At 43.5% G+C, this 26,741-nt stretch overlaps 1 protein-coding gene and 1 long non-coding RNA gene across 5 annotated transcripts in view; one reads left to right on the top strand and one right to left on the bottom strand.

The window, feature by feature from the left end:
* The window catches only part of LOC139584713 (multiple C2 and transmembrane domain-containing protein 2-like), a 46,072-nt gene extending 42,574 nt beyond the window's left edge, over positions 1–3,498 (top strand). For all 4 annotated transcript variants that reach the window (XM_071416863.1, XM_071416861.1, XM_071416864.1 and 1 more), the window contains exons 22-23: positions 1–98; positions 2,338–3,498. In XM_071416863.1, the coding sequence (XP_071272964.1) occupies positions 1–98; positions 2,338–2,397 (158 nt within the window). In that variant the 3' untranslated portion in view covers positions 2,398–3,498. The remainder of the gene's footprint in view (positions 99–2,337) is intronic.
* The window catches only part of LOC139584716 (uncharacterized), a 123,115-nt gene that overhangs the window by 10,732 nt on the left and 85,642 nt on the right, over positions 1–26,741 (bottom strand). The window contains exon 3 of the long non-coding RNA XR_011676817.1: positions 5,991–6,077. This is a non-coding gene — a long non-coding RNA (uncharacterized lncRNA). The remainder of the gene's footprint in view (positions 1–5,990; positions 6,078–26,741) is intronic.

Genomic DNA, 26,741 nt, shown 5'->3' with positions numbered 1-26,741 from the left:
GCGTTAACAAATTTACCAAAAAGCTACGCAGCCCGTATGCCATTGACAATAATGAAATACTGGATTTCCTCAAGAGGGTGCCTTCTGATGTTCAAAAGGTAAGGGTTCAATTTCACATACACATAGAGGGAGGGAATTCCCTGAAGATATCTGCATTATTTGCTCTAACAGTATTCTCAAGTGTTGGGGAAATATATCCTCTGGCTTTGTTTGATTATTAATGAACTCACGCGTTTAAAGCACCCCTGGCCCAATTATTTCTGGCGGTGGTTTGATTCAGTCGCCCCGTTGCCTGGATGGGGTCTGCTCTGATCTGTCCTCCGCCATATCGCTCCAGCCTTGTCCCTGATTAGCAGTTTTGTCTCTGTGATAAAAGCGCTGTGGCGACGGGGCCTGTGATTGGCCAGGGGCCGGCGGAGGGCCCCTGACGTCTGTGGCTGGTGTGACCAGCTCTGTGTCAGCTTAGACACTCTGACGTGGCCCCCGCCACATCAGGGTGGGGGAGTCAATTAATGTAGTCGTGAGACCTGGCCATCCTGCTGGCTGCCATATGTGATCATATATTAGCCATGGCTGATATGTCATTTGCCGTTACATCACAGGGCTGGTAGCAGATAGCTGCCAGGGCAGGGTGCTGTCGGGGTACGTGGTACTGGGTGTTCATACTGTTCTCTCTCTGTTCTGTTCTCTCACTGAGAGAGGCTGAGTGTGGGCAGGAAACGGAGCAGCAAACAGTGCCTTCCTCTCCCAGGTACAGTACTCCACAAACAGTATTCAGCTAGGATACGTGACTGTCTGGATCTAGAAAGACAATGAACCCCAGTCTCTTTCTCCACTGCCCCCTTGATGTTGTCACTCTGAGAGTTATTGCCAATTGTTCAGTGATGTTGGAGAGAAGCCTATGTGATTTTTTTGGCTGAGTAAGTTGGCAAAACAACAAGATGAATACATTTAGTTTTGCCATATTTTATGTCTCACATCTTTTATGTGACACATTGTTAAAGTTTTAAAAATGACTCCATTGGGACAATACTTTTTAGTCTAGTTTACAGATTAACTATGTCATGGATGATGGGTACATAACAAAACAAAACATTCATAATGACTCATCAGTAGGTAAAGTTTTGTGAATAATAATCTGCTGAACAAGACAAACACAAGAACCATAACAATAGTTATTACCTTAGAACTCCAACCCTTAGATAGGCCGAGGTATGGACACAGTCTAGCCATATTACAAAGGCTGGAAACAGGCTCCTGTCTCACAGCAAAATTACTTGGCAATTAGTGCCTGTGCAAATCTACAAAGCCCCCCCAAACCGGGACTTCTGACAGGAGCTTGTCTGTCCTGAAATAAGAAGCATCTGTTAGTTCTAACAGTTTCATGTTCTGATGCAGACGGCAGTCACTTTGTTCCCTCATTCATTCCATCTCCCATTCTAATAATCAGGGGTTGGTAATTAGTATGGATTCTCTACCTTGATTCAACAGAACCATGTTATTGTTGTAGCAACAACAAAAATGCTTTTGAAAGCATTTTTTCTTCAAACTTCATTTTGTCAAGTTTCTAAATCTTTTTCCAACTATCAATTGGTTTCGCATTATTGTTGTTTTGATTTATTTTTGGGGCCTGTTACTTTCACTAGAGACTACAAAAATTGGACAAAGATATTTTAGATACTTACAGTTTTTCAACCATTTGCCATAGTAAGTTCCAATTTGGAAGTTTAATTCTAGACTTTCAGCCTTGATTTCTGTTACAAATACGTTTGGACATGTAGGAATCTGTGTAAATCTGAAATCTTTGATGTTGAGCATAATTCTGCAAACATAACTGAAAGGAAACTGGGGTTTAAAGTTAAAATGTCAGTGGCAGGTCTCTTTTCTCGGATGAAATCAAAGTCAACTTTTAGTTCCCATTGAAGCATGTAAAATTCGACATCCCATTGATGCCAGTTGCTACTCTAGTTAAGAAACCCCTGGCTGAGGCTATTCTTGGCTTCGTACAAAGTTTTCTCCGAAAGGACACAACTTGCAATGAGCGATTATGCAGTTTTACAACTCCCTTACTGGCAGGTCTTCTCAACAGTTGATGTCTGCTTCTAATATTGCGATTGTGGCGGAGGAGGGGGGAGTGCGCTGGTACGGAACCCTTGACTTCTCAAATCCTTCCTCCCTGTGATTAATCCCCTCTGCTCCTGTGTTTAAAAAATGATTCATTACAGGCAAGCCCGCCTCGCTTTCCCCTGCACCAGCTCTCCTCGGGGGAGCCATTACCGTGCGCTCCACTGAGCTCAGATTACCTGCCTCCGACCAAACTCCTGTTTGTTTTTACAGGTGCAGTACAGCGAGCTGAGAGCGCCCAGCATCCAGAGCCCGCCACGGAGGAGAAGGTAAGCCCCTCGGACATGCTGGATGAAAGGCCTGGGCTCCTTTTGAAAATGGCACGGCCCAGTCCGCTACGATGGCAACGCTCCAGTGCCAGCAGAACCTGCGACCCCTCACCGCCTGCTCCCCCCTCTCCCGTGCCCCCTGCTGTGGGGGTGCAGTCAGCCGCTCTCCCGTTTGTGTGTCTGCCACCCCCCTGACAGGGGCTGTGCACTGCACCGGCTAGGGAGGCAGCACATGGAGCTGTCAATCACAGAGCCAGAGACGCCGTCTGCCCGCATCCATTCATGCATTTTAGAAAAAGAATGAGAGCTAGAAAGTTTGGTTTAACTCAGACCTCTGCTGTTTGGCTTTTATTGGTTTGAGTAGTAAAACTGAACCGCTGCAATGCTTTGAATCATTTACATTTTATTTTCATATAAGGGCAAATTGGTAAATGTAATACTGTAGGTGTGCTAAATCCAGTTAACACTTTGTACTTACATTCCTACCAATTTAAATTGATCTCTCAAATATAGACTTTAGGTAAAGTATTACGGGCATTCATTTTTGTATTTTTATGGCTCTCTTTTTATGTAGGCCGATGCTCATAACTGTTTATTACAAAGCCTTTTTATATTCAAGGTGCATATAATTATTTTAATTTGTAAAATCAACTCTGTACAATCCCTTTGATCAAATATTTTGTATTATGAAGAATTTATTTTCTGAACAGATTCAAAGATAAGTTAGACACATGTAACTTTGATACTCTAGTGCAACTTCTCACGTTTCCTGTTTTGATGTCTTCTTATTTGTCAATTCTCAAATGAAAATGTGATGAATTGTAAAACCTAGAAAAATCCAATCTCAAACTGTAGTTGTTCCACAATGATTTTCTTCCTAACTGCACTGGGAATGGATTACACTACTTCTCTCCCTGAATACACAGTAAATACATCTGATTACACAACACACCCATTGGAACAGAGCTCATGCATCGGCCACCGCTGTGCCTTGGTTACCGAGCTCACATCAAAGCCCTGTATATTGGTCCGGCGCAGTGGCTAATGCAGTGCTTTTGTTGCCTTCTCACAATAAAAGGGTCCAAATGAGCGGGCGCTCATCTCACAGAGAGTACTCTTCATCTTCAGCACTTAATGCTTCACGTTTCCACTAAAATCACCTCAACTACCAAATGTTGGCTACACACACGGAATAGTCTTTCTCTCCATGATGGAGTTCCTGGAAGAGTAACATATGCTTCCTACTCCATCAGACATAATCCTCAGAGGGTCTTTCACGGTTTACTTTGAGGCATCTTCAAATTATTCACAACGATTAGCCTCAAACATTGATGTGATGTTACTTAGAGATGATTATTGGTGTGTTTAGAAGATTGTTTTAGATCTTATATGTATTAGATTTGAATGTGATGATTTTCAAACAGTTTTATCCTTGATGGGCCTACATTAACTGGCTCTTTCATTGCCTTTGACAAATGACTCTCTCTTTTTAATGGGAAATCAATTCCTCATGACATTTCCAGACAATGCACATATTGGATAAAATCCTTATGTAATATTTCTTGCTCATGTACCAGTGGAACATTAATCATATAACATGTTATCAGAGTTCTTAGAGTCCTTTTTGTCGTTGGATCTCCACACCTTTGAAATAACTTATTGTTTAGTTGGTGTGTTCTCAGTTCTGCTCATTCAAAGAAAAAGTAAATAAATAAACAAGTAACACTTAAAAATAGCCCTAGTTTGAGCAGAGTTTTGGCTGAGGCGAGCCCTGGACCCCAGCACTGGAAGTTTGTTCTAGCTGATTGGTGTGCTGAGCATCCCAGTCGGGCGGGAGGGCGGGTGATCTCCTTCCTCTGCAGTAGCACGCTGGTGAAAGAGCATCTATCTGTGCTTTGTGAAGAGTTTGATTGGCTCAGGGGGACCTGGTGGAGCCCCAGGCTATCTCTTTTGACAGGCTGATAGAGACATCACTGGGCTCTCCCAGGAGCTGCCACCAGGGGTCCATTTCAAAGTGAGGGGGAGTGGAGGTGACCCTGAGCTTCTGACGAGCTAAATCCCACATACAAGCTGAAACCCTGCTGCATTCTGGGCTCCACTGGGGGTGGGGTGGGGGTGGCATGGAGGAGGAGGTGGGGTGCCCACAGAGAAGAACCAATGAGGTGTCCCGACAGGTGAAACCAATTAAGCATCACTCCCGGGGTACTGTTAATCATCATATTTTAACACACTCCAATACTGCTCTCTCACACACATACAGTGATGTGCTCTGCAATATGTTTGATCCTAGAAACTCTTGTTAGGATTCAAAACGTATAAAAAACTTATTCAAAAAAATACAAGACAGAACTTTCCAAACAGAAATATAACTTCAGCTTGTTACTGGTGCATTGTTTCTGAAAGAGATGACCAAATAACTATTAAGTGACATTTTGTCTTGAAGTTACAACCACTACCTGTTCCATAATGTTTGACATGAATATCGTTGGCTAATATTGATGAATTGAGCCTGGCTCTGGGGACTCCTGGGAACTAAGAGGTTGGAGCTGTCATCAGTGGAGATATTATCAAGGCAAATGACGTCATTGGTATTAAGAGAGGTCATGGTGAATAGGCTGTCTGCTTCCCAGCTGTCAAGTCACTAGCACTGAGCTTTTGGGCTTGTACGCCCTCTGTTAATGTTAAGTCATTCATTCAATGAGTTAAAGACAGGATATAGACAGGGTTAGGACTGCCATAGAATTCTCACCTAGCATAATGTCTCTTTCCTCTTCATAGAGAGGTAATCATATTTAAGAAATCATTTATAAATCGATTCCCTCTGGGGAAAAGCCCAAATCTCAGCAGATAAGTCACCATGCAATCTGGTCCCTGAATACATTAGAAACTGGATGTTTTACAAGCTTGCTAGTAAACATTTCAGCCACATAGCAGTTAACATTGCCTGGATCATATTTTTTTCCACTAGTTGTTGTTGTTTTTGTGCACTGTGTGGCAGTGATGTCTTCATCAGTCTGTCAAAATGGAAGTGCCTGCAGCTGTGGTGGATCCCCCCAGAGCCTGTCACACTCCTTGTTTCCATGGTAGTCCTTCAGGCAGCACCACAGGCAGGCTGTGCGCAAGGACCCCTACAACCTGTTTTTTCAGCAGTCGCTCCTGTGATGTGCAGCCCTGAAGCGGGCGTCAAACTAGCAAGCGCAAACACAGAGAACACTGATGTGATCCCTTCTCTCCTTCGCAGGTGTACCGCCCTGCCTTTCAGATGATGCCAGCAAAGGCTTCATTTTATTATGCCACTACACTCTGCACCTCTTTTTAGTAATTGTTACATGAGTGATTTCGTGATGGTTCTCTGACCTCCCATCATGGAGACACAATTTTACCACAGTGTCGCATAGTGACAGAGGCACTACTCTTGGTTATACTTACAGGTGTCAAATCTCTTTGTTTACAGCTATTTTTTCTAGTGGTACCAATTGAAAAACGGGCCAATGAGATTAGCACTAGTGCCCTGAGTCTGGGCTGCCTTGAATTAAAACGGCAGAGGTCATGGCCTACTCTAAGAGGACCTTGACACCAATAAAGTGGAAGGCTTACCTGGAATCAACTCAGTAACGACATCCAAATGACGGGCCAGATTGTGGTGCTACAGTCCCAGATTGGTCTCCCTCCATAAGCATGTACCTGAGGAGACAGCATGTGGAGCTTTTGAAAAGACATCCAGGCCGATATTCAGGTGCCAGTTTGCTTTGTAGGAGTCAGTTTATCCTCCAAGTCAACTACAAAAAACCATGCAAATAGATTTTATACTGACAGTGTCGTTCGTTATTCAAGAACAGACTCTAATGACAGGAATACTAGAAAGTGCAAGAACAGGGACTGATGTGGTCTCTAGGATAAGGGGTGGAAATATGACTGCTAATGGTGGCTGTTTCCAGAAGTCATGGTTTGGTAATAATTTATACAGTGGCCCACTGTACTCTGTGGTGTAAAGACATGGCAAAAGCCATAATTCTTTGTAACATATCAAAAATAGAGGGTTTAAGAGCTTAAATTAAATCATTGGCCTTTAAAAGCATCTCTCCGAGGGGCAGCCTGCATTAATAAATTCAACTGATTCTGCTTTAATATTATTCAGAGTGCATTAAAATGAAGCGAACAGCTGGGATCACGGCCGGTCTCTGGAGCATTGCCTGGGCCGTGAGTGGTGGTTGAATGCAAAGCATGTCAGAGGCAGTGCGGTGGCCCAGCACGGCCCTACGTGCTGGATGCAGGGCCACAAGGTCTCTGTTACAGGTGCAGGCCTGACAGGCACTGCTCTAGGATCAGGGGGTCCTGACATGGGCCTCAGGATAGCTACTGTACTGCCTACCTTGGAACAATGTCACATGAACAGAAACCAGGGCCTTGCAGCCAATCAGGTCAGACCGAATTGTTACTGTTGCTGAGAGAACCTTCAAATGGTCAGTAATTCAAAATGTTATTTGTATTGCAAGCTAGGACATTGTCATCAAGATGCCTCTACACTGGTTTCAACTTTATTTTCTTATTCTTCAAGATAACTTCCCAAGACTCCCCGAAAAACAGTGCCAATTGCTACTGAGTTTATCCTGGTTAAACAAATAAAATTGAACTAAAGCTCTACATCCTTGACAAAGAACCTTGAACATATTTGTAAAGCCTTTAACTTCTTGTGTTACCTCGATGCTCTGTACTTAGTGTGAGCGTCAGGCAACAATGCACAAAATAATCTAACTGCATATTTCATTTGAATTAACACTGAATGCAATGTGAGTCTGAGCCTCCTGAGGAAAGAGAACAATATTTGGTTTGATAAATCTGCTAAAGCCACTGATAGTCTCGCCATTGCAAACCCTGGAAGAAAAAAAATATATAAAATCAGGTATCAGTAGAGATAAGAACAGAACAACTTTTGTTTCATTGAAAGAGGGAGGGGAAAAACACATTTCCACAGTGGTGGCACATGGATGACTGCAAAAGTGTTCAATAGGAATAGCCTTTCATCAAGGACACCGTTAGGACACCTCTGACACATTCTATAGCATCAGAATAAATATGTATACGCAGTCCTTAGGAAAGAGACACAGCAGAATTACAAAGTGAAGTCATGGTGGGCAACTGGAGACGGTAGGTGACAGGATTGATGTGGTGTGTTATTTTGAAGGGACCAATGAACCGGGGACTGAACTTTTTGCAGGGGTCACAAAGCCAGATGTCCCGGGTAGAGAGCCACACACGTTGCCCAGGGTGGAAGAGTGGAGTAGGTCGGTGATGCCGGTCAGCGAACCGTTTCTGGGAGAGGGAAGCTTGATGTAGGTGCCGATGTGCGGTCTCCCAAACCTGCTCACTCTGTCAAAACCACTCATCGACGGCAGGCACAGTCGGGAGGTTGGTATCTGAAGACACACTGAAAAAGAGTGAGATTTGCACCAGGGAGTTCTGTGCGTATTCGGCCCAGGCTAGATAGCGACTCCACTCGTGTGGTCTGTGGGTGCAGTGTTGGCGAAGGTACATCCCTATTTCCGTCTGCCCATTGGTTTGGGGATGGTATCCGGAGGATAGGCTGATGGAGACCCCCAGTCGGCCGCAGAAGGCTCGTCACACCCTGGAGACGAACTGGGGTCCCCGAGCCAAAATGATGTCATCCTATACAGACGAAACACCCGTTGAAACATGCACTCGGCCATTTCCACGGCATTAGGTAGATGAGTCGGCACATCTTGGAGAACCGGTCCACTACAACTAAAATAGTAGTGAATCCCGAAGAGTCTGGCAGATCAGTGAGGAAATCCATGGCGATGTGGGACCATAGTCTGTGTGGTGTAGGTGAGGGCTTGAGCTTACTGGTAGGTAGTTGGCGAGGGCTCTTTGCCCATGCACAGACGGGACAGAAAATAACGTAATCTCAGACGTCTGCTGTTAGGGATGACCACCAGAATTTGCGTGTCAGCAGCTCCATGGTCCGGGTGATCCCGGGATGGCCAGAACTCAGCGAGTCCACAAGTCCCTCCACAAACTGAGTGACCCCATTAGCAGAAGAGCCGGGATACCAAACTGCCTTTTGGTAATATCCAAGAACGTAGAGGGGCTTACCCAGGCAGAAGTGGAGGGGTTGTGGTCACCACTTCATGGGGGGTGGGGGGGGTGAATCAGACAGCTATTGAGTAGTTAGTTACTCTCCACAATAGAGGCACCGGTTTTCACGTAACCTCCGATGTCTCTCGGCAGGCGTGAGAGTGGCGTGGCCGAGTTGCATGTGTTTGGACCGTGGTGGACGAGAGAAGGGCTATTAGACCGTGGTGGACGAGAGAAGGGCGTGGAAGACTCGCAGGCCATAGGTGACTGTATAGGTCTGCTGTCCACCAGAAGGTTGCCAATGGATATGGACATCCTGATGTATTGGTTTAGGTTCGTTAAATCTCCTCTGCAGGCCAGTTTGGTCTGTAACTCCCAATTAAGACCCCTCCGGTAGACTAAGGAGAGATGGTCCACTGCCGGCAGCCATGGTGCGGAACTCAAGGGCATATTCAGTGGTGGAGCGACGGCCCTGTCGCAGCTCACAAATATAGGTCCCCGGTGTGACGACCTGAAACTGAATGGTCGAACACCTCCTTGAAGAGGGCGTGGAAACGTGATTCAGAGGACAGATCAGAACTTTGAGCGGCCCACAGGGTTGTGACCCAATCCAGAGCTTTGCCTGTGAGTAGGGAGATGACAAAGTCCACCCGGTCTTTGTCAGAGATGAAGTCAGCGGGGTGATGGTCTATGTACAGGTTACATTGCATGAGAAATCCTTGACATTTCCCTGGGGAGCCGTCGTATTTATTAGGCATGGATATGGGGGGAGATGAACGAGAGGAGGCTGTGGCACCTGATATCGGTGAAGCAGGAAGGGACTGGCGAAGGAGGTGGCAGAGTTCATCGATTCGTTCCTCCTGTCGGGCTAGACGTAGCTGCAGCTCCGCTGAATCCATCTGTCGTTTTTGGTGAGGTATTCAAGCGCAGGGCACAGCAGGTGTTTATTTGTAAAGGACCACAGGAGGAGGCAGGTAGCTGGGTCCAGGGGCAGGCAGAAGGTCATACACAGGGGATCCAAGAAGGCAACAGTACAGTCAGGGAAAATGCTAGTAACGTCGTCTGGGAGATCAGGCAATAGGTTGATGACAGGAAATCCAATAGGCTAAAGTACAGGCAGGGAATAGGCAAAATGCATTGTTAGTGAGGCAGGTCAAAACTATCATACACGGGAGGATTAAATTACAGGATAACCAGCGCTACAAATAGAAGTGTGTCACAAAACAAACAATACCTCACAATGATGGGGTGCAAAGAACTGAACTAAATAGTGTGTGATAATGACATATAGGTGTGTGAACAGGTGATCAGAATTCAGGTGATTGGGATCTGGAGAGTGAGCTGCGTTCAGGGGATCTATGTGTTTGAGAGTGTGAGTTGGAAGTAGACGTTACAATTAAAAGTTTATTATGAGCCATATTCATAATTCACAGCCCAGGGCAAGTATATTTAACCAAATTAGCATACACTACACATTTGTAATATCAACAGCCACACAATAACACACTGACACAAACATAATATAGCCATACTATTTTCATCTATTAGAGTAACCAACGGTATTTCAGGAACTGCCTCGCATATCTTCAATCAATGTCTTTATTCAAAGCTACTTGTGTGTTTCACGCCTCCGCCTTCCCCAGCACAATGCATACTGAATTTGGCCTTGGATATTTTCAGTTGGTTTATCCTCTTGTCTTGCTTATTAATTTGATGCTTGAATCAAATTTCAGAATCCTAATAAGCATAGTGTTATAGATGATGTAGTGCATCACTTTAAATCTGACCAACAGTGGTCCTTTTAAGTTTCTGAAATGGACATCATGTAGTAGTACAATCAGAGTGACACCATGCAGTAGTACTGTCAGAGTGACACCATGCAGTAGTACTGTCAGAGTGACACCATGCAGTAGTACTGTCAGAGTGACACCATGTAGTAGTGGTGTCAGAGTGACACCATGCAGTAGTACTGTCAGAGTGACACCATGCAGTAGTACTGTCAGAGTGACACCATGCAGTAGTACTGTCAGAGTGACACCATGCAGTAGTACTGTCAGAGTGACACCATGCAGTAGTACTGTCAGAGTGACACCATGCAGTAGTACTGTCAGAGTGACACCATGTAGTAGTACTGTCAGAGTGACACCATGTAGTAGTACTGTCAGAGTGACACCATGCAGTAGTACTGTCAGAGTGACACCATGCAGTAGTACTGTCAGAGTGACACCATGCAGTAGTACTGTCAGAGTGACACCATGCTAGTAGTACTGTCAGAGTGACACCATGCAGTAGTACTGTCAGAGTGACACCATGTAGTAGTACTGTCAGAGTGACACCATGCAGTAGTACTGTCAGAGTGACACCTATGTCAGTCAGTACTGTCAGAGTGACACCATGCAGTAGTACTGTCAGAGTGACACCATGTAGTAGTACTGTCAGAGTGACACCATGCAGTAGTACTGTCAGAGTGACACCATGCAGTAGTACTGTCAGAGTGACACCATGCAGTAGTACTGTCAGAGTGACACCATGTAGTAGTACTGTCAGAGTGACACCATGCAGTAGTACTGTCAGAGTGACACCATGTAGTAGTACTGTCAGAGTGACACCATGTAGTAGTACTGTCAGAGTGACACTATGTAGTAGTACTGTCAGAGTGACACCATGCAGTAGTACTGTCAGAGTGACACCATGTAGTAGTACTGTCAGAGTGACACCATGCAGTAGTACTGTCAGAGTGACACCATGCAGTAGTACTGTCAGAGTGACACCATGTAGTAGTACTGTCAGAGTGACACCATGTAGTAGTACTGTCAGAGTGACACCATGTAGTAGTACTGTCAGAGTGACACCATGCAGTAGTACTGTCAGAGTGACACCATGTAGTAGTACTGTCAGAGTGACACCATGTAGTAGTACTGTCAGAGTGACACCATGCAGTAGTACTGTCAGAGTGACACCATGTAGCAGTACTGTCAGTGACACCATGTAGTAGTACTGTCATAGTGACACTATGTAGTAGTACTGTCAGAGTGACACCATGCAGTAGTACAATCAGAGTGACACCATGTAGCAGTACTGTCAGTGACACCATGTAGTAGTACTGTCATAGTGACACTATGTAGTAGTACTGTCAGAGTGACACCATGTAGTAGTACTGTCAGTGACACCATGTAGTAGTACAGTCATAGTGACACTATGTAGTAGTACTGTCAGAGTGACACCATGTAGTAGTACTGTCAGAGTGACACCATGTAGTAGTACTGTCAGAGTGACACCATGTAGTAGTACTGTCATAGTGACACTATGTAGTAGTACTGTCAGAGTGACACCATGTAGTAGTACTGTCAGTGACACCATGTAGTAGTACTGTCAGAGTGACACCATGCAGTAGTACTGTCAGAGTGACACCATGTAATAGTACTGACAGAGTGACACCATGGAGGAGTACTGTCAGTGACACCATGCAGCAGTACTGTCAGAGTGACACCATGTAGTAGTACAATCAGAGTGACACCATGCAGCAGTACTGTCAGAGTGACACCATGTAGTAGTACTGTCAGAGTGACACCATGCAGTAGTACTGTCAGAGTGACACCATGTAGTAGTACTGTCAGAGTGACACCATGTAGTAGTGGTGTCAGAGTGACACCATGCAGTAGTACTGTCAGAGTGACACCATGTAGTAGTGGTGTCAGAGTGACACCATGCAGCAGTACTGTCAGAGTGACACCATGTAGTAGTACTGTCAGAGTGACACCATGCAGCAGTACTGTCAGAGTGACACCATAGTAGTACGTCAGAGTGACACCATGAAGTACTGTCAGAGTGACACCATGCAGTAGTACTGTCAGAGTGACACCATGTAGTAGTACTGTCAGAGTGACACCATGTAGTAGTACTGTCAGAGTGACACCATGTAGTAGTACTGTCAGAGTGACACCATGTAGTAGTACTGTCAGAGTGACACCATGCAGTAGTACTGTCAGAGTGACACCATGCAGTAGTACTGTCAGAGTGACACCATGCAGTAGTACTGTCAGAGTGACACCATGCAGTAGTACTGTCAGAGTGACACCATGTAGTAGTACTGTCAGAGTGACACCATGTAGTAGTACTGTCAGAGTGACACCATGCAGCAGTACTGTCAGAGTGACACCATGTAGTAGTGGTGTCAGAGTGACACCATGCAGTAGTACTGTCAGAGTGACACCATGTAGTAGTACTGTCAGAGTGACACCATGCAGTAGTACTGTCAGAGTGACACCATGCAGCAGTACTGTCAGAGTGACACCATGTAGTAGTACTGTCAGAGTGACACCATGTAGCAGTACTGTCAGAGTGACACCAGACCAGCGTATTAAACAGCAGCAGATACTGTCAGGCCCAAGCCTGCTAATTATGGTCCCCTACCAGGTCCTCCAGCGCTGAGGAAATGTATGCTCTAATTTCTGATTAAAAAACATAAATGCATATGGAAAAAAGGATCAATTAAAAAACCAACCTCTAGCAAAGTAATTAGATGTGGTCTTTCATTGGAAGTGCTTGCTCTGTGATGAAGGTTTAAAGAGTCCAGTGGCAGAGACACTAAAACTGTGTTTGCTTTATTTACGACGCTGCCGTGTCACCCACCGGGGCCCAATTAGGCTGCGACTGATCCCTCTGAAAGCTCCTCACTGCTCCTCTTTGACAGGAAATGAAAGCTCCACTTGCTCACGTCCTTCCACTGACCCGCAGGCTCCAGGCTCTGGCTTCAACCTGTTCACTGCAGTCTGGGCTGGTGGGGAGCAATGACTCTAACACGCCGCCAGGACTCCGGCCTTTAGCCAAGCATTTCACATCACTAATCTGTGTCAACAGATCAGAAAGTCATGATGATGTGAATGTTTTACGAATACAATTCTTCAGGGCATAAGACACAAACAGCTTTACTGTATAGATGTAAAATCATGCCTGGCTACCTCCTGTACTGTTTCTTAGATAGTGATGTTGAGCTACTGTACAGTGTTGCAGCATACTGTGTGAGCATGGTGTCTTACCCACATGAGAGAACTGTGTGGCTGAACCATAAGGGATGGTTCTGATTGCCATGCTGGCTTGCGTTCTTATATCAGCTTCAGACGGTTTGTCAGAGTAATTTTCTTAATTAACTGAGATGTGCTCTGATTAAACTGATATTTACCAATTTACATCCTTCCAGGCAGCTTTAAATTGCCTTTCATAGACTCCAGGCTGGTGTGTTATAGCCAGGAGATACAAATATAGCATAAAATGATCTATTCATGTTCCTACATCCCATTAAGTTGTGTGTTATTTTGCATGGACATGTAGATGTAGAAGATTGTTATATTCACACAATTGCATGTCATTAATAATACCCATCTTTAACACATGCCACTGTGCGCTATGCAACCGACAACAATATATGATAGGTTTATGTAATTCTTGAATTACCATACACACAAGTACATAAGTCGTTTATTAGTTTCAATAGACATAAAACCCCTAGAAATAAACCTATGGATCTTTAAGCAAGCAGCAAGAGACCAATTAGCAAGTATCTCTTTTCTATTCCTCCCTATCTGCAGTAAGTGAGTGTGAGAGGGAGAGGTGTGGGGGGAGGAGTTTGAGCGGCACAGACAGGCAGAGAGAGGCAAAACAAAGCCATCATCTCCTAGTGCTTGCCCTCCTCTCCCCTCTCCTCTGCAGCTCCAATTACTGCCTCCTTTCCCTGCCATCAGTATGCAGCAGGGCTGCTCCTCTCCACCACTCGCCCCAGGCCATTGAATACGTTACCTCCGCTATGGGGCTAGGGGCTCGGGGGCGCCGAGCCCCCTAACCCCTCGGATAATTTGGGATTCCTGCTCCTGCCTTGGAGAGACGAAAACAATAAAAGATCCAGATAAATAAAGAAATAAGGTTGGCTCGCAAATATCCAGAGATCTACTGATTTATTGATTTGTTCATTCTTTAGTTTATTGTTATTTGTAAATCATTACTGAGCTGCAACCACCCGGCCCTGCAGCATCACCCCATGAGTATGGGTACACTGGTGTATAATACACTGCAAAAGTTCAGTGAACTCACAAGGACGGGCCAGGAAGTTTGTGGTTGAGGAAGCAAAATACTAGCCTACAATTTTACATGTTCATAGGATAGGTTATTGGGGAAATTATGCATAATGCTACATAATTCAATATTGTTATGATACTGTATATTTTTATATCGATAATGAGTCATCTTTATGGACTGATTATTGCATACTAAACTGATCCAATAGTATTGCACAGACTATTATTTGATAATAGTAGTATATAATAGTATTCTTATGTTCTGTTAAACCACAAGGGTGCACAATGTACTTGAGGAAAGCCTAAAAAGCTGTTTAAACTAAAATGCTGTTGGCTCAGATTCCATCTCTGTGTCTTTGGGCTAGGTTTAGGGTAGCTCAGTGAGCTGTGGAGACAATACAGTTCTTATTAAAGCACTTAAGATGACTTACAGGATAACAAAGGCATATTTGTGTTTCAATTCTGTTAGAAAAGTCCCCCTGAAGCCACCACATAACTACCTGGTCTAACTATGTTGTGCAACAACAAAAACTAGCATCCTAGTAAAGTGGAGGGGAATATACTGTAATAGAGTGTACAACAACAATGGAACCATATTTATAGTGACCCATATCCTCTCGAAACCTTGAATAACAAAGCTGTGTGTTCCAGTTCCACACTGTAGCCAGTAAAAGTGTGTTATACTGTAGCAGTGTCTTTACCTTTCATCTCCTACTCTGTGGTCCTCACACTGTCTTCTTTGTCCACAGCTGCTCTTCCCACTCCCCCGTGAGAGCAGATGCAAGCTCACTTTCTGGGTAACCTCACCACAAAATTGTTTTGTAGATGTGATAACAATAATGGGGAATTCAATTAAATGGGATGGAAATGGTAGCGTGAAAAAGAGACCTTCCACTTCACTGTGCTGCTCGGGTAAGTTACCGACTGAGCAGGGGCTCAGAGCGCTCCCAGTCAGATACAGCTCACATTGCAACCAAACCATTTTATTCCTCCAATAGTGACATTAATGCCTCTTTTAAAATGCTTCTGTTTTCCCCAAGAAATTGTTTGAGTAATTGATTACTGCATTACTTAATGTAGCGATGAATCAATTCTCCAAAATGTCAGTCCCTGCTATGGTAGCAGGGGGAGAGAAGCCGTGTGAAACATTGAATGTGATAGAGCCATAGGGGGAATTATGAGATGATTAGGAGACGCTGTTGTTACTCTTGGCTTCTCAGAGGATTTTTTCACTGAATGTATCTCCCTGTTAATAGTTGGCAGTGGGCGGTCAGGGGATGTTAAATCAGCTGGCCAAGGGGTTTTATATTGTGATATCTTAAAATTAGAGGATGAGGTAATGTGAGGTGAGGTAATCCACTTACTATGATTAAATGGGACACAGGACACTGCTTTGCCCCTACAGTGCACTGGTAAAATTCTGGTTCAACATTCACCACAGCCATTGTTGTCTTCAGAGTGATATAGCGCATCTGATAAAATATGTACAATATGAGAAATACTGAACAAGATCTATTACAAGTAAAGTAAAACCTAAAATATCCCCTGCGTAGATATCCTATGATAATGCTAGATTAACGACATTCCATACAGTTAAGCAGTGGTGCGTATGAGACAGCAGTAGAAGTGGCACCTGCTCCTCAAAGACCAGCTATAATCACTCTGATCTGCTCCCCGTGACACACTGACCTGGTGTTACTTAGGAAAGGAGATCTGCCTCCGAGATCCTCAAACACTTTTTCAGGGCGCGCCGTATTACCTTCCTAATTCAGGCCAGATGTGACGTCCCTGCTCATACACCCTCTTTCCCCCCCTCTCCTCCATCTTATTCCCACCTGCTAGCTGACCTGGGGACCCAGTGCGCCAGACTTTCATTTGGTCTGCCTCTCCTGAAGTAAAGTTCTTTGGCTCACTGCAATCCTTCTTTCTCTGGCTTGCCACTGCCTGGAGGGTCTGCTCTGCAAAGTTCATGTAGAAAAGCACTGGCATCTTCCCTCTGTCACAGCCCCCATCTTCTTTGTTACGTCCATCAACGTCTTAATCAGAATCCCCATGTCCATGACCCTGAGTGACCTACCTCACATGTAGATGGCTGAGAACCAAGGCTTCTAATATACAGGCTACATACAGGATCCTTTCTTTACCAGCCACTCACAGCCATACTGAACCTTATGCAGACAACCTTCATGAACACTGTATTCATACTTAACCTTGGATAAACACAATGTAATCGTATGTGTTTTAGTGTATTGTAAGAGATTCTTTATCAATGAAAACTATTGCTGTTCTTGCATAGCTTTGCAACTCACCATGTAGTCTTGGACTGAATAGAACCCTTTTGTCTTGAGAACACATTGGATTGAAATGAAAAACCAAAGGAATGTCATTGTTGGACGATGAACACCGTTGGCTAGTGCTGACCGGCTGAAAGATCTGAGATTGAATTGGATTGGTTGGCCATCCCATGCTGACGGACATGTCCGTCTCCCAGGAGCGCCCAGCGTCTGTCTCCACTGGACGGGCCCCAGTAAATAATCTCTCTACCCTAAACGCTTTACTGTTAATTGTGTTTCTTTTTTTCTGGTGATAATTAAGACAACGCCTTTGCGCCTCGCTTTGGAACGTGGATTCCACAAGGAATGAGGCAGGTGCCTCTTACTGAGAAAGACTTACTGACAAGAGCTGTCAATCAAACCTAAAGAGCTCTCCATTTCCTTCAGCACTCTGAAGCCCTATTCCCTTTAGTCAGTTTATTCCAAACACAATTTTAAAGAGCCAGGGATTAGGCAGGTAGCAAGCAGAGCCAGACTGTCAGAGGGAATCAGTGCTCCCCAGCCTAGAGCCTAGTCTAGCCTGCCTCCCTCCATGTATATGGTACTGAGATGGTGGATAGCTTTCCCGCACAGATGATAAGTGCTTGTGCATAAGAGACTTGCAATGGTATCATCATCATTCAAATTATAAAAGTTATTATGGCTACAGACATATTTAGTTTGGCATTTAGAGGTCACTGACTGGACCTTTACATAGGCTTTCAAACACTTGCATGCTTTGTCCCCGCATCATTATGAGGCCGATTTCTATTTCATTCTCACGCATACATTCCTTACATCCATCCCCGTTTGCTAGTCCATTGTATAAACGATGGTCAAAGGGATGCATTTGATGCCCTTCTTTCTGAAAAGAAATCTAAACAGTATAGGCCTATATCTCTGTCTGCGTTCTCGCATAATCCTTATTCATGCCGACTGTTAGCATTGAAAGAATGAAGCATGCTAATGGAACAATACAGTCTTTGAGGAACATAGAAGGAGACGCCTATTGTTATTCTCATACCTGACCTGGAGGGCATTGTCAAGCAGAGCAGAAACAGGCCAACATAAAGAAGCGCATAGTAAAATAACCCAATCAAAGACTATCCACAGTGCGTGGTGCTAGAGCCCATTCTATGTGTTCAGACTGTGTCCTGATCTGGGAGACAGGCCACAGAGAGGCGCCAGCAGCTATTCACGCAGGAGTCGCCACAGCAGAGCGGGAAAGCAGGTCAAGGAGTCACGGCCACTAAGCGCAGCCGTGCTATAGAGTACCACTGACAGGCTGGGCCAAGGCTGGGGCAGCAGCTGGGTGGGTGGCTGGGTGAGGAGCAGCATTTGGGGATTGCATGGATCTTGTCTGCTCTTAAAAATGGTGAGGATAAATACTACTTGTCTGGATGAGAGAAAAGATAATACATGGCTCTGGGCTAAAATTCATTAGTTATGGTAAAGTGCATTGGTTGATGAAAGTATGGTGTTAATTCTGGAATACGTTTTCAATCACGTTTGGTGCTGCAGTCATTGAAGGTTGAAATATTATATTTTGAGCATTGCAACGACACAAATTGGTCAGTTAAGTTTCAAATCTTTATATTAGAAATATGTGCTGTCACATTTTGTAATTGTGTAAAAAAAAAAATTGAAAGACAAAGTGAATCTGAGCTTCTCCCAGCAGCCTCGCTGCTCGTCACACACAGACAGGAAATGGACAGGCACTTCGGTGGAATTCAATTCACTTGTCGTCCACTGTGAAAAAGATTGAATCACTAAGACATTTGAGGTGATTTAATGGTGTTAACATACTCACAGCACTGCACAATGACTTAAGCAAAACCGGCTTTATGGATTATTGAGTTCAGTGTAAAATCTGTCACTTCTCTTAAATCTCCCAGTCCATTTCACCGAGAGCAATAGATGGACATTAACTGTAAATTTGAAGGTGAAATTTGCTATGAACAGACTGGTGATGGATTCTGAAACAGAAAAATTATAAATACTCCTATACAATTCACTCTCATTTTTCAGATGTGCTTTGAACATTTTGAAAGTAGGGCAGCTACAAAGGCTCATTTTCATAAACCTTCAGAATCCTGGCTAGGAAAATGTGTTGTACCACTTATCTACAAATACAAGCAAAGAGGCCTAAAGAACAAATGATCTAATAATGACAATAAACCCAATATGGCATTGATTATACTTTTCACATGGACTATCCTCTAAATCACTGGGTGTACAGCATGCTGTGTTATGTTAGTACAGTGATACTGTCTGCCTGTCTGTACTGCTGTCTTAAACAGCTGAATAAAGTCAGAGAGATAACCACTAAAGTCTTGCTACAGCTCACCAGCTGAGATGTGAGGAGCGTAGGTGACGAGTCCAAGACTTCCTCACAACCACTGCATGAACCGTGGGAGGATCGGGGATGTGGAAACGCTTTGCCTTTTTTCACTAACTACAACAACATCCTACTCCCCTTGCCTCATGCACATGTCCTCTCTCTGTGTGCATTATGACCCTGATGAGCTGACCACATCCTTGGAACACTTCACAAGATAAATAATTGAACTCTCAATAGCCCTTGATGGACAACAATTGCTCCTCCAGCTGCCTCTTCTTCTCCTTTGTTCTCAGGAGGAGCAAACAGCTAATGTGGCTTCACAAAACCTCACACTAAGAAAACACATTTCACTCTCATATCATAGCAGATAAGGAGGTGAAGTTGTATTATCCCCTGTTCTGATGATTAGTGTTATTACAGGTGTATGTTGTATAAATAGTGATAAAGAAGCATCAAAAGAGATATGTGATCTTAAAAAGAATGCTTTATCTTACCAGCTGACTGATGACACTGAAATCAGGTATCTGTCACCATCTAACTTGCCTCCTCAGTAATCTGACAGTAGACAGATAGACAAAGGTTTGTGGTTACGGTGAGTATTGTGGTTTGAGCTATAGGTGGCAGTATGCTACCACAAAAGGCAGTAGCAGCAGACCCAGCAGCTCTGTGGATCCAGCTCTTGGCAGTAGCAGGTCTGAGACTGCCCTCGGATTTAATTAGACAGAAACAGATACTTACATGTTCATTTCTCAGCTGCCTCCCATCCATTTCGTTACAGTTTGTTGGGGGAAAACGCTTTATGGTCCTATTGTAAGTTTAACTGCGTCCACAAAAAAAGAACCACACTTTCATTGCAAAAAGCCCAAGGGCTAAGACCTTATTTGACACCTCCTACGAGTAATCATTATAGCAGGTACTGTACCTCTGTCAAAATCACAGTAGAGCTGTGAAAATCCTGAAAATCCTGAACAGAGACAATTACATTGAACAAAGAAACCAGTTGGAAAAATGCCTCAGGTAAGCCCATGTCTTATGAATCTGAAATAATATAGTACCATATTCAAGTTTCAGTCACCTGCTGTTCCAAATACTATGGCTCCTGAATAGAGGACAATGATGTAAAGAATATATTCAGTGATACTGAAGTTAGCTGAATGTTGGCTAATCCTTTTGCCCCAGGAAAGCTCAAATGGCTTAAGACTGACAAGTTTACTCTTGAAGGAAGATTGTATCTAAGATGATTATGGTGCTAGTGATGGACTATGCACCACCAGATTGCATGAGACACATCTGACTAAAAGCAGTAGCAGTATGAGTGTATAGGGGTAGCAGTATGATTGTATAGGGGTAGCAGTATGATTGTATAGGGGTAGCAGTATGATTGTATAGGGGTAGCAGAATGATTGTATAGGGGTAGCAGTATGATTGTATAGGGGTAGCAGTATGATTGTATAGGGGTAGCAGTATGATTGTATAGGGGTAGCAGTATGATTGTATAGGGGTAGCAGTATGATTGTATAGGGGTAGCAGTATGATTGTATAGGGGTAGCAGTATGATTGTATAGGGGTAGCAGTATGATTGTATAGGGGTAGCAGTATGATTGTATAGGGGTAGCAGTATGATTGTATAGGGGTAGCAGTATGATTGTAAAAGAAAACCTCATTGGTGCCCCTAACACATGAAGTATGTGGGCCGAGAAACGCAGTGCGGAAGAAGAGAGGAAGCAGGATCTGATGGCGAGAGTGAGAGAGAGAGAGAGAGAGAGAGAGAGAGAGGGAGAGAGAGAGAGAGAGAGAGAGAGAGAGAGAGAGAGAGAGAGAGAGAGAGAGAGAGAGAGAGAGAGAGAGAGAGAGAGAGAGAGAGAGAGAGAGAGAGAGAGAGAGAGAGAGAGGGAGAGGGAGAGGGAGAGGGAGAGAGAGAGAGAGAGAGAGGAGTTGGAAGCTCAGTGTTTAAGCGATTTGTGGGTCTGAAGCTTGGAATACCACTAACCCACACATCCTTATTAAAGGCATACTAAGGTGACTGCATGCAAATGAAAAGTAACCAGCTAAAGCATTGTTAATGAACCCAGACGTTGGAGTGCATATAGCAGAGCCTGCCTTTAGATAGGTGCTCCATAAATAGTACATTTGGCAGAGTGCCAGAGCAAGGGGCTAAGGCAGAGTAACTAACAGTACGATAGGGCCTTTATTATGTTATGACGGACAGAGGAGACCATCAGACAGGATAGAGATATGGGCTTTCCTTTCCAGATTAATTAAAGAAAGGATCAATTAACAGTGATGAAAACCACAGCGGCATACTGACTGGCTGATAGTCCAATCAGGCCTTTAAATGCAGAGCAGTTGGCATGTTTTATCTCTCAAAACTTAATTGCAATTTTCCAGAGAGAATGACGTGATCAAAATGACAGGGTGAAATTAGCATCATATGAATAAAGTATTTACACCATCTTGGACTAACAGTTGCATTTGTTCATCTGTGATTTCTGGATGAAGTGTGTCCAGCTCGTCTCCATATGCATAAAGGAGAAAATATTATTCAGTGCAAAAGGGGGCTCTTCATTTTGCAATTCAATCACCTTCTCCTCTCTCTCGATGCTCACCTTTATCATGGAGATGTGAACAGAGCTGTGCTATTAAGAAGATCAGCATTAGCTTTTGCTGAGTCGCAAAACGTCTTGGCCGAGGACAATTTGTCCCTCACTACCCAATCATGCCAGATGCATGTGGTTATACAATACGGAGAATACATTTGCATATTATGACTTTAGATTCATAGTCCTCACTATACTACGTGACAATAGATGCTAAGGAAATGATGACCTTGCAATGGTCAAAAAGAAGAAACAGATTAGAACTGGACTGGTTGTATGTGTGTGGGAGGAAAGATGAATAAACTGAGCAATATAAGCATTTAAAAAAATAACTGCCTCACATTCGATATGATTTACAATTAAATTGCACTCTGGTAATGATTATTTATTTTCTAAACCTAAAGAATAACAAATAGTAAAGATGGGCTTTGCAAACATAACCATGACCTTTGACCCCAGAAAACGGAGGTCTCGTTCTAGTTGCTCAGAGACCATGGCCCCCATTCTTTAGACCTGTGGTAAATCCACGGAAACGTTTGATCAACGTAGGCATTGTCTGACCCTGCTCTCCAAATGAGCATAATTATTCTACTTCACAGCCAAGCTTCACTGTACTGATAGAACTGGTAGGGTAATGCAGCATCCATGGATCCCCCTCACATTGGTGGTCTTCAGAATGTAGCTATTTGCTTGTTTTTAATAATTCATTTAGTTATTATAACAATATTAGCTAAGATTAAATACACACACATTGCTCATTACCTTGGGAACACAGCCCACCAAAAGCTAATTTCCTGTTGAAGAAGACTGAGTAACCCCCATTGACCTCCAGATATCCTCATTACCATGGCCCAACGTCGAAGAGGAAAGCAGGCTTATTGAGCTAGCTAGCTACCTCAGCCTCAGCTTCAGCTGGAGCTACAGCCATCACAGCCCACTGCTGATTCATGAGCCAAACAAACCTCCTCTTTTAATTATTATGTATTTATTTCCCCTAACAAATCACTTAAGCAACAAGGTTATGGGAAACATTTAGACATAAAAAATGTATATCAAGTGGGAATCAGAGTAATGGTGCCTTCTGCTTAATAGGGAGAGTCTTTGACAGATGGAGGAAAACAAGTTTTGGTCAAAATCCTTTTTTTGTGCATTTGAACGGGATATTTTGAAGTTGGTTTCTTATTTGATGATTACTATCATCTGGCTTTCTCACAAACCGTTTCATGAATATTGCATACAGTAAATATTTTCAAAGAACCGTCAAAATGGTCTCATGACTTTGGAGTATGTGACTAATTTATCTAATCCCTTTCCTTCTTAAAAGATGTCCCAGTGGAATACTACCTACCTATCATTATAAAAGGATGGTTTCCTTTCCACACTGTACATATCCAGCCATTATGGCGGACTGGAAGGCCCTCTCTCCCCACCACAAAGATGCTGAGATATATCCATGTCAATAATGCCGTTGGACGGAGGAGCAGCCTAAGTGAGTCTGTCATAGCAATTATGGAGAACGGTGAGGACTATCAGGTCTTCCTTCAGCTCGCGCAGAGGCACACTAATCTATATACTGGACATAAAGAGTCTCCTGAGCACAGGAATATTGAAAATGCATACAGTACTTTATCTACCTAAGCGCTGGCTGAGGAAAACCAAATGCATTGTATGTCATGAAATAATGTATTACAAACACGTTATCAGTGTGACCTATGGTCAAATTGAGTTGCCATATTTGATAATCTAGTTGGTTTATGTCAGAACCTGAATAAAGGCTACCAGCTCAGTGGTTAATAAGGCAAATATATTGTTCTTGACAGGGAGAAGATGTGAAAGCTGCAGACCCATCAGCACTCTTATAAAGCAGCCAGACTTCTTTTCTTCTTTCATCCTCTGTTGACAGATGTCGCAGCAGAACAATGGTTTCTAAAAATATAACAAATAATCTTGAAGTGTATAAATAGCACTTCTGACTTATGAGTTATGACTGTGAGAGAAGAATTAGACTTGGTTGAAATCATTTGCATTCTAGTTTAAATAGGCAGAAAAATGTCTAACTCCATGTCACTGTCAATAATCTTTAGTAATGGACTTGACAGGTACAAAGATGATATTCCAAACACAGTCCATTATCTAGAGTTTGTGAGTTCCCTCACACAGACAGTTGGACTCTATGAAACAGGAGTCAGGCAGCAGTAATTGCAATGTGTTTTTGCATGGACTTCTCCGATGAAGCGGAGCCAGTTCACAGTCATTTGGTTCAAAATGGTAACATAATGCAATAATGTTTTGGAGGCAGTTGTTTTGATTGGGAAGGGATACCCACTAAAACTGCAGTTACAAAGTGAGAACATAATATTAGTGTCCATCATTCGAGGTAGCTAACAGGGTCTCGGTTTCAGCTTTTCGGAAATCAAATTAGTCCGCCAGACATCCAATTTGCGTTTTTATTTAGTCAAATGTACTGCTGCTGCTGCTTCAAATGCTGTGGGGCAGAACAACCTGGACTCAGGGATAGACGTAACATAATAAACAAAAATCCGGGACACCAAAATTAGTATGATATGGTACGTTTGCTATGGTATGTACTGATTTGTGGATGTACATCATCCATTTCGTATGATACACTATATATACAAAAGGATGTGGACACCCCTTCAAATAAGTGGATTAGACTATTTCAACCACACCCGTTGCTGACAGGTGTATATAATAGAGCACACAGCCATGCAATCTCCATAGACAAACATTGGCAGTAGAATGGTCTTACTGAAGAGCACAGTGACTTTCAACGTGGCACAGTCATAGGATGCCACCTTTCCAACAAGTCAGTTTGTAAAATGTTTTCCCTGCTACTGCTGCCCCAGTCAAAGTCAAAGTGCTGTTATTGTGAAGTGGAAACGTCTAGGAGCAACAACGGCTCAGCCGTGAAGTGGTAGGCCACTCAAGCTCACAGAACGCCTGTCTTCGGTTGCAACACTCACTACCGAGTTCCAAACTTACTCTGGAAGCAACATCAGCACAATAAGTGTTCGTCGGGAGCTTCATGAAATGGGTTTCCATGGCCGAGCAGCCTCAAACGAACCTAAGATCAACATGCGCAATGCGAAGCAGCGGCTGGAGTGGTGTAAAGCTCGCCGCCATTGAACTCTGGAGCAGTGGAAATGCGTTCTCTGGAGTGATGAATCACGCTTCACCATCTGGCAGTCTGACGGATGAATCTGGGTTTGGCGGATGCCAGGAGAACACTACCTGCCCGAATGCATAGTGCTAACTGTACAGTTTGGTGGAGGAGGAATAATGGTATGGGGCTGTTTTTTATGGTTCGGGCTAGGCCCCTTAGTGCCAGTGAAGGGAAATCTACAGCAGACAATGACATTCTAGATTATTATTTGCTTCCAACTTTGTGGCAACAGTTTGGGGAAGGCCCTTTCTTGTTTCAGCATGACAATGCCCCCGTGCACAAAGCGAGATCCATACAGAAATGGTTTGTCGAGATCGGTGTGCAAGAACTTGACTGGCCTGCACAGAGCCCTGACCTCAACCCCATCGAACACCTTTGGGATGAATTGTAACGCCAACTGCGAGCCAGGCCTAATCGCTCAACATCAGTGCCCGACCTCACCAATGCTCTTGTGGCTAAATGGAAGCAAGTCCCCGCAGCAATGTTCCAACATCTAGTGGAAAGCCTTCCCAGAAGAGTGGAGGCTATTATAGCAGCAAAGGGGGGACCAAGTCCATGTTAATGCCCATGAATTTGGAATGAGATGTTCGACGAGCAGATGTCCACATACTTTTGGTCATGTAGTGTATGTTATGAATTACAATTCGTATGATATGTTACAAATTACAATTCGTATGTTATGAATTACAAATTGTTGAGGCTAACGTTAGCTAGGTGACTAGGTGGCTAACGCTAATGTTAGTTAGGTGGCTAACATTACCTAGGCTAGGGGTTAGGCTTAGGGGTTAAGGTTAGGGTTGAAGCTAGTCAGGATTATTAAGATTAGCATTAGCGGAAGGGTTAGCTAACATGCTAAGTAGTTGCAAAGTAGCTAAAAAAAGTACAAAGTAGTTGCACTAATTAGCTAAAATGCTAAAGTTGTCTGTAATGAGATTCTAAAATGCAACATTTGGGTTTCTAGACGTTCACGTTATACGTCCACCCATCCACCCCGACCAACCACCCTCCTTTTGTTTATGCTTTAAGTAAACTTCGGTCTTATGTAACCAAACCAAACGTAACATATCATACTAATTTGAGTGTCCCAGATTTTAGTTTGCTATGTCTATGAGACCAGGCTGGGCAAAAAGAGAGAGAAGCAATTCAATCCCATATCCATTCTCCAGAATATTACAAAGTGGTGATCAGTCAGTCATAAGGACCACATAAGGAGAGAGACTCTACAAGTCTGATATAAATAATATATTTTCATTCAATTTCCTCATTAAAAATCTTTGTTTAATGTCAATAAATCAGTAATAGTAGAGGGTGGTTTCCCAATGGTGAATGGGATTGTGAAGTCACTAAGGTGAGCACCTAGTTCCTCCACAGTTAAATCATATCAGATGGGCTATTGACAGCATCCTGTCTATGGCTGAGCCATTGGAGGGTTGGCTATTTGCACATTGACTGATTGACTGTTTCTTAATAGACACATAATTGATGACAAAGACCTTCCAATGGAGTGTCATTTGCCAGAGCATTTGTGATAATTCACAGCCTGTCTAATTTTCTGTTGGACACAATCCCAAAGTAAAGGCTATGATGAGAAATATGAGCGCCCGGCAAGTGTTGTATTGGCTAGAGGAAATAGATTTGTAGCTCCACAAAATATCTTGATTGTGATTGAATCCAAATAAAAAAAATTTAGTAACTACTCCTCACTAAATGCATGCCTGTATCTATCAAAGTTACTAACACAAACAAA

The sequence above is a fragment of the Salvelinus alpinus genome, chromosome 9 (assembly GCF_045679555.1).
Source record: "Salvelinus alpinus chromosome 9, SLU_Salpinus.1, whole genome shotgun sequence".
In the NCBI taxonomy this organism is placed as follows: domain Eukaryota; kingdom Metazoa; phylum Chordata; class Actinopteri; order Salmoniformes; family Salmonidae; genus Salvelinus; species Salvelinus alpinus.
This window is presented reverse-complemented; position numbering and strand designations above follow the sequence as displayed.